General features: G+C 50.3%; 1 protein-coding gene across 1 annotated transcript; it reads right to left on the bottom strand.

Annotated features, from left to right (window-relative positions):
• Positions 1 to 1,137: 1,137 nt before the first annotated feature.
• RTL9 (retrotransposon Gag like 9) lies at positions 1,138 to 6,792 on the bottom strand. The gene is made up of 2 exons (XM_059157621.1): positions 2,680 to 6,792; positions 1,138 to 2,164 (listed from the first exon to the last, which is right to left on the bottom strand). Exons 1-2 carry the CDS (start codon positions 6,721 to 6,723, stop codon positions 2,048 to 2,050), a joined length of 4,161 nt encoding a protein of 1,386 aa, XP_059013604.1. The 5' UTR covers positions 6,724 to 6,792; the 3' UTR covers positions 1,138 to 2,047.
• Between the last annotated feature and the right edge of the window lie 2,115 nt (positions 6,793 to 8,907).

Here is an 8,907-nt window from a genome sequence, read left to right as displayed (position 1 = left end):
TCTCTGTCTACTTGTGATCTCTGTCTGTCCAATGAATAAATAAAATATTTAAAAAAAAAAAAAGATTCTCTCTCTCTCTCTCTCTCTCCCTCTCCCTCTGCCCCTCCCCTCCTTCTCTCTCCCTCTCTTAAAAAAAAAAAAAGTTTCAATTTTAAGACATTTTCTTTCCCACATACATTTTCCAGACACCAACTGTGATTCGGTACATTCATTTCTATTTCAGTAGAGAGTAAGCTTGACTGTGCTTTGCTGAGCTAAGAGCTGTGAGCCAACGGGACCAAAGAGGGGAAAGCTGGTTCTCCTGAGGCCTGCTGCCTCCCCACCCTCGAATTTAGGTTTCCCAACTCACTGTCCCCTCTTTTCTCCAGGGACAACAGCACTGGTGATTGACACATCCACAGGCAGCCCTGAGAGCCAGATTCTTATCTATATGACCATGGGGCTGCTAATTTGTCTGCCAATCTTCGTTTTTTCTGAGAATCATTTTCCTCTTCCTAGAATCAGACCCAATATTTAAGGTAATGGAGCAGCCAACTAGAGTCCTCAGAGAGTGTTTGATGCCTGTCCTCTCTTTCCATCCCTGCTGTCCCAGCCCTTGCCCGAGTCAGCCAGCAAGTCGGTCACCTGTACTATTATGACAGGGGACTCAGTACTGCTCTTAACCATTTCCCCTATTCTGCCTCCAAAGTGTCACCAAAGTAACTTTCTAAAATGTGTTTCTCATCATGCCACTCCTACTGTTTTTTTTAAAAGATCTTTGAGTAACCCAGTTACGTAGGCTATTATTAAATAAATAAATTAGTATCTGCTAGTATCAGAGTCCCCATTATCCCAATTTCTTGTCTTCATGGTCTTTACCATGATTTCAGTCTATCTTACTTACGGCTTTTCTTGCTTATCACTCCTTCCACTGGAACGGAGCTTTCATTCTGTCAGGGTTTTTATCTGCCTGTCCTTAAAACAGTGGCTGACACATGTCAGATAACCAATATCGATTGAATGAAGGACTCTGTAAATCAAATTCTGTCAGCCATGGCTTTTCCTTTTTTTTTTTTTTCCAATAAATGAACTTTATTGACTTTTATGATTACAAATGTAATACATGCTTACTGCGAGAATCTGGAAAGTACAGAGAAGTAGAAAGAGGAAAATAAGAACACCCACAATCCCACCACCTGAAGGCAAACACTGCTCATAGAATGTTCTAACTATCTATGCCTGTTTAAAGACCAAGAACTTTATCAAGAGTGCTGGTCACAAAGCACAATAGCCAAGGGGAGCGGGGGGCACTTGATTACTGAGGGAGCCACCAAGATCAAAGCTAACAATTTGACACCGAGGAACAAAACAGGGGCCATAGACAAAAGATTAAGAAGTCAGAAGTTGACAACACAAGAACAAGTTGGGTTATGATAAGAGTGTAGTGAGATGGTGCTTGTCAATTAGCCCAGTACCAATCACATAATACATAATCAATACATGTTAGCCACTACTATGATTACTATTGTGGATTAAAGCGAAGAGTTTAAGATGGAGACTATAAACATGGCAAGGGCCCTGGAGACCCATCTTGGGTGCGTGAGTTGAGGCATATGAAAAGAGTGGTTTAGGAGCGGGCATCACTCTCTTTACAGGCTCCCCTGCCCGGTGAAATAGGACCAGGTCTTCCTCACGTTTGCCTGATGACACATGGCAAGACATTCTAAGGTGTTTTGGAGGTAGGACATGGTTTATCCTGCCTAGACTTTTCTCTCGACCAGGAATTAGGACTGGTCTTGATGGCAATAGGAGTTCAGAACCTCATACACCAAACACTCTCAAAGTCCACACTTCTGATTGTCAGGACAGGTCATAGGCATGTGGGGTAAAAGAGAAGGTGAAGTCAGACATCAGGGAGTTACGAGGGGGTGGGGGATTGTGCTTGGAGCAGGGAGGCTGAAGGAGGAAGGCCACAAGGTTTATGATGTAACTGAATAGAATGGGTCCAGGAACCAGTCCTCAAGTTAGCAGCGGAGTCAGACATCACAGGAGAAGATTCCAGAAAGCATTACTTGTTGTTGGGGGCCTTGTGATGGCCTGTGCTCTGTCGAAGGTGGTCATGCAGACCCTCTTGAGGGTCTCCATGCTCTTTCAGGTAGTAACAGCGTTTGGGAACATGCTGGTGCTGGGAGTGAGAAAAACAGACAGACAAAAACCAGCAGAGGTAAGAGCCACACTTACTATGATGCTAGGGGGGTTCTGCCTGGATAACGTCAGTAACTAAGCAGTTCAAGAAACTTGGCTAACGTACCACATGCACATAACGTGTGACTGAGGACTAGGCTGGCCAGATTCCCCAGTGACCTGGGTCCACAACACATGTGCTTGTAGGTAGGACTGAGCTCCCCAAAAAGATGATGCCTCCCTTGGGATAATTGGAGAGTTGGGCCCCAGGTGGTTCCCTCATAATCAGCCCCTCCCCGCCCCCAGGAACTTGGGCAGGGGCGTTGCTTCAAAGTGGTTAATATGCCCCCAATCACTGCATAGCCAGGCCACCTATGAAACTCCGGGTTGGGGGTTGGGGGCTAGAAGTTCAATGCCTCCCACTCACTCACCTCTTCCTTATTCTACCCAAAGGAGCAGGGTGCATTCCCCATCACCCCCCACCACTGCCCTTGAGTGTGTTTCCCCCATCATTACCTCCTCAGTCTGCTGATAGGAGTTCAGTTCATTCTCCATTGCCTCTTCATTATTCCGCTTACAGGCTGACAGCAGAACCTGGCCAGAGCTGCCTGGGGAATCCTTCTCTTCAGCCAGCTGGCACTCGGTATACAGGGACCTGTCTATCAGCTCCTTTAGGCTGCCAGCCACCTTCAGGAAGATCCGGCCCATTTTGGTGGTAACAGCTTCTGAGAGTCCTTCCAGAAACCTGGTCCGTAGAATGGCATCAGACCAAGACAAATGTCGGGCCAGCAGCAGGAAGTCAGTGGCGTACTGCCTGACTGACTTCTGGCCCTGCTTGGGATGGCAAAGAACGGCACTGAGGATGTCTATCTCGGACAGGGAGTCATATAAGCCCTGTGATCTGCTCAGGAAAGATCTGTTTTCATCGGAGAGGGGGTTGCCTACCTCCATCTGCAAGATGGACCACCTCTCTGCTGCCCCCAGATGAAGGGACACCAGAAACGCCATTTTCTCAGAGTCATTCAAAAAGCCCTTCATTTGCTTCTCCTCATCAACCTCCATCTCCTCCTCCACAGAGCATGAGCCCCGGGCTGCCTCCTGCTCATCTAAGAGGTAACAGAGTGCTGGGGTCAACATGCCAAAGGATGGGACTTCCTGTGGTGTTGGCTTCCTTGTTTCGGCTGTTGTGGCAGTTGTGTGGGGTATGGACTTTGATCCAGATGCTGTGACATTGATGTGAGAGGCAGAGGTTTCTCCAGAATCCATGGCTTTGATTTCCAAAGTGGACATCACTCCGGAGACTGTGGCTGCCATCTGGGGCATGGACAGGGCTCCCGGGACTGGGCCCCTCACTGGTGGCACGGACATCCCTCCAGGCACCGTGGCTCTCAGAATTGGCGTGGACATCATTCCAGAACCTGAGGCTTTCATGGGCGGCACAGGCATCCCTCCGGAAGTTGCGTATGTGGTTTGTGGCAAGGACGTAGATCCAGAACTCATGACTCTTGTTTGGAGTGTGAACACTGTCCCAGAGGCCATGCTTTTCATTAGCGGCACAGACATGTCTCCAGAAGCCATGGCTGACATCAGTGGCATGGGCATGGTTCCAGGGGCTGTGGCTCTCGTTAATGGCTTGGACATCCCTCCAGAGGCCATGGCTGTCATTTGTGCAGGGGCCATTTTTCCAGAGGCTGGACCTCTCAATATCTCTGCAGATACAGCTTCAGAGGCTGAAGGTCTCCTTAGTGGTACAGACACGATTCCAGAGACTGGGGCTCTTACCAGTGGCGGAGACATTACCCCAGAGGCTGGAGCTCTCATCGATAGTGTGCACATCTCTCCAGAATCTGCAGGCATTATTTGTGGTGCAGACATTGCTCCAGAGGTGGTGCTTCTCATCAGTGGCAGGGACACCCCTCCAGTGGCCGTGGCTATCATTTGAGGCATGGACATCGCTTCACAGGCTGTGGATCTCATCAGGGGTGTGGACATGGCTTCAGGGACTGGAGCCATCATTTGTGGCATGGGCATCATTCCAGGGGCTGAAGCTGTTATTTGTGGAGTAGACATTGCCCCATACGCTGGGACTCTCAGAGATGTGGCCATTTCTCCAGAAACTGGGGGTCTCATAAGTGGTGGGGACATCTCTCCAGAGGATGAAGCTTGGGTGAGCAGTGCAGACATCTCTCCAGGATCTGGGGCTCTCATTAGTGGTGTGGGCAGCACCCCAGAGGCTGGGGCTCTCATTTTGGGTGTGGACATCATTTCTGAGGCTCGGGTTTGCATCTGCAGTGGGGAGACCCCTCCAGAGGTCATGGTTCTCATGAAGGACATGGACATCCCTCCAGAGTCGTGGGTGCTCATTGGCTGACCGGGCATCTTTCCAGAGGCTGTGGCTCTCATTAATGCTGTGGGCATCACTCCAGGGCCTGGGGCTCCCATTAGAGGCATGGCCATAGTTCCAGAAGCTGCAGCTGTCATTTGTGGTGTGGACATGTCTCCAGAGGCCGGGGCTCTCATTAGTGGTGTGGGCATCCCCACAGAGGCCGTGTCTGTCATCTGCCGCATGGACCTAACTCCAGAAGTGGTGTCTCTCATTAGCACCGTGGAGATGTCTCCAGAAGCTGTGGTTGTCATTTGCTGCATGTACATTGCTTCTGAGGCTTTGGATGTCGTTAGTGGCTTGGACACTGTTCCTGAGGCTGTAGCTCTCATTTGTGGCAAGGACATCACTCCTGAGGCTGTGTCTCTCATTAGCAGTGGAGACATGGCTCCAGAGGCTTTGGCCATCATCAACGTGGTGGACATTGCTCCAGAAGCTGAGGCTCTCATTTGTGTCACAGCTGTCACTCCCGAGGCTGTGGCTCTTCTCTGTGGCATAGATATCGCTCCAGAGACAGGGGCTCTCATTGGCAGTGTGGACATGGGTCCAGAGGCTGGGGCAGACAGTTGTAGCATGGACATTGTTTCAGAGGCTTGGACTGTCATTGGCTGTGTGGGCATAGCCATAGAGGCTGGGGCTCTCCTTAGTGGCGTGGACATCATGGCAGAGGCTGGGGGTCTCATTCGTAGGGTGGACATTGCCTCACCAGCTGTGGCTTTTGTTAAGCCTGTAGACACCGCTCCAGAAGTTCTGGCCATGGTTAACTGTGTGGACATCACTCTAGAGGCTGTGGTTGACATTTGCTCCATGGACGTGGCTCCAGAGGTTGTGGCTGTCATCAGTGGTGCAGACATGTCTGGAGAGTCTGGGACTGACTTTAGCGGTGTTGGCATATTGCCAGAGGCTAGAGCTTTCATTCGTGATATGGACCTCACTCTCGGGTCTGAGGCTCTCATTGGTCCCAGTTGGTCCAACTGGTCTCCAGTGGCTGCTGCTATCATTGCTGGAGTAGACATGATTTGAGGGTCTAGATTTTGCGTTAATTGTGGGGGCATCACTCCAGAGTCCTGGGCTGACACCAGCTGGCTGGGCATCACTCCCGAAGCTAAGGCTGTCATGAGCAGTGGGGACATGGCTTCAGTGTCTGGAGCTACCTTAGGCAATGTGGACACCTCTCCGGCATCTGGGACCGCCAGGACTGGTGCAGACATTGCTCCAGAACCTGGCACTGACATTATCAGTGAAGACCCTACTCCGGGATCTGTGCCAGACATTAGCTGGGTGGAGATTTCCGCAGAGTCTTGGGTGCTCATTGGCTGGGTTGACGTTGTTTCCGAAGCAAGGGCTGACATTATCAGTGAGGATAAGGCTTCAGAGTCTGTGCCTGACATTAGCAGCGAAGATATCTCTCCAGAGGCCAGAGCAGTCATTAGGACTTTAGACATTGCTTCAGTGTCTTCATCAGTAATTTGCAATGGTGACATGACTTCAGAGCTTGGAGCTGGCATTGGCTGCTGCGTGGACATCACTCCAGGATTTATATCTGGCATTAGGAGCGAAGATATGTCTCCAGAATCTGGGGCCAGCATCAAGGGTGTGGACATCGCTTCAGAGGCTGGAGTGTTCATTATTGGTGCGGACAGCGCTCCAGAGGATGAAGCTGGCATCGCCAATGGTGATATCTCTGCAGAATGTGGTGTGGTCATTAGTGCTGTGGACATTGTTCCAAAGTCGGGAATTGTCATCAGCCCCGGGGACATTAATCCATAGTCTGAAGTGGACAGCAATGGGGAGAGTGTTCCAGAATCTGAGGCTGGCATGAGCAAGGGGGACAGCACTTCCGCATCAGAAGCTGGCATGAGCAATGGGGACAGTGCCCCAGAGTCCGAGGCTGGCATCAGTGGTGGGGACAGTGCTCCAGCATTTGATGCTCCCATTAGAGGTGCAGACATGGTGTCAAAGGCTGGGGATGTCATCAACTGTGCAGACATCCCTCCGGGGTCTGACGCTGATGTAGAGACTGTAGGCTGTACTTGAGACTGTAAGATCTGGACCTCTGCTCTGGTCTCTATTATTGGTCCAGAGAAGGTCGTGCCCCTGTTCTGGGGCTCGACATTTTCCTCCCTCAGCATACTGTTGAATCGGAGTGAGCTTAAAGGTATCGACATGTCGGCCATGGCCACGAGATGAAGATCGTCTAGAGAGAGTCCCTAAAGTGATGAGATCAAGGAGTCGTGCTGAAGCCCAAATGGCAAGAAAATCTGTAAACAGGAAACAAGTTTGGTAGTCAAAAGCCAGTATCAAAAAGATTGGGAGGTAGACAATGACTGGCGACGGGGACCTTTTCCGCGCGTTGCAAATACGTGGCACCAGAGATGGGCCTATCAAGTTAAAGGAGCTGTGCAACCGCGAACGGACTTAAAGCTGGAGCAAAGATCTCTTCCAGCCCTGTTCTTTTCAAACCAATCCACTCAGTCCCAGAGCCCAGCACAGCACAGCCTCTCCATTTCTAAATGCTATAAATGCCGGCTAGCTCCGGAGCCAGGAGCCTCGGCGTCCCAAAACAAATGAAGCGACAGCGCCACATTGTGGGAAACTGTGAGAAGTGCAGTCTCCCTCTCCCACCAGAGCACTCACAGCCAAGGCACTGGGGGACCTGCAGGAGAAAGCTTTTTGCCCCGGGGCTGATCATTAGTTCTTAGGACTCATTGAGTCCTGCCCAGGGGGTTAACCCCCATTTTGCTACTCTTATGGTCCTGAAGGTCCCTCTCAGGAAAAAGCAAGGCATTTATTTGATCCATGGGCTGAAAATCCTGTTTAATATCACAGCATTTTGTGAACCAAAAATCCTATTATCATTTTTATTACTGACAAACGCAGCAACCACTACGACTACCATGGGTTGCTCACTTAGTGTGTTCCAGGCACTACACTTAGGCAATTGCACACAAACTCCAAACTGTCTAGAAGGTACAGGGATTTGCAAGTGTTACTCCATTTGAATCTTTCACCCTGTGTGATAGTATTATTATTCCCATTTTCCAGCTTTCTCAGATTCGCCAGGGTTTGGGGCTAAGTAGGGTCACGGTGACAGTAAAAACTGTATGGTCCTTACGATCACCCCTTCCTCGGTGTTGTCTAGACTTTGGCATCCCTAACGCTGCATTAAGTTGCCGTTCTGACATCATTTGAATAGCACGTACAGATTTCAACTTTCTCCGATAACACACAGGTGGGCAATCTCCAGTCTGCCCCCATAAGCAGCCCCAAGAGGGGCTTCTTGGCACATAGCTTGGAAAGCAACACGCACATTATACAATGTTGACGCACCCCCACAGCCTGCCCATGCCACAAACGGAACACTTGCTTATTTGGGACAATGTCACAAAAGTCATCAATCTCGTGGCATTGTGCCTCCATAATGATAACAAGAATACTAGCAACAGAAATACTAACAGTGAACATTTCCTAAGCATGTGCTGACTGGCAAGCACTCTGCTAGGCACTTTACACGCATCATCTCATTTGGTCCCCACAACGTCGCTAAGAGATTTCAGCACTCCATCTTCATCAGCGAGGTAACTAAGGCCCAGAGAAGCTTAATAACCTGCCTGCTGTCACACAGATTGCCGGGTACGTTCAATGCCAGAGCCCCCTACTATGGCATAATGTGCTATCTCACTGTGCTAGAATAAGCCACCTTGTCTGCCTTTTCTCCCTCTTAGTCACATCACCAACACAACCCCCACCACCCACCATCCCCACCACCAATCTCCAGCCTGGACAGCCCCAGAAGGGGGCATAGGAAGAAAAATATTAGCCTCTTACTGGCACTTTGGTTGCCCTAATAATTAGCACAATGGGAAAGATGAGTCAAAAGAGCATTCATAGATGTCCACTTCCCATCTTCAGAAAAATCCCTGAATATGCTACAGTTCCCCACCAGGCAAAACCCGGAAAGATCTTACCTTGCCAGTTAGGGAGAAGAGAGTATGTCCTCTGCGCCCCTGGCTCTTTGGGTCTGGCCAATTTACTTATGCCCCATGCCCAGCCAGTTCATTAAAGTAAGACCCAGTACCAGCAGCTGTTCTCTGCAATCTCCCTTAGCTATCCCCTGCCACGCCCCCCTCCTGCCCGCCAGCCAGCCAGCCAGCCTGCCCGCCCACCCGCCCCACTGCTCCTGACTTGCTAGTGCTTGCTCCGTCTCTCTGGTCCCAGATTCCTGCCTCTATATAGGCTCTGACATTTGCCTCTGGCCGCCTTTCATTTGACAGCCCTCCAGAAGCTCCGCTTTAGCACTTGGCCTATGCAACTCCACCCCTTTTCCCCCTCACCCCCAATAGTTGCGCCAGCCCCCTCTG

Source organism: Mustela lutreola, chromosome X (assembly GCF_030435805.1).
Source record: "Mustela lutreola isolate mMusLut2 chromosome X, mMusLut2.pri, whole genome shotgun sequence".
Lineage (NCBI taxonomy): Eukaryota > Metazoa > Chordata > Mammalia > Carnivora > Mustelidae > Mustela > Mustela lutreola.
The sequence above is the reverse complement of the archived record's forward strand: the minus strand, read 5'-3'. Positions and strand labels throughout refer to the sequence as shown.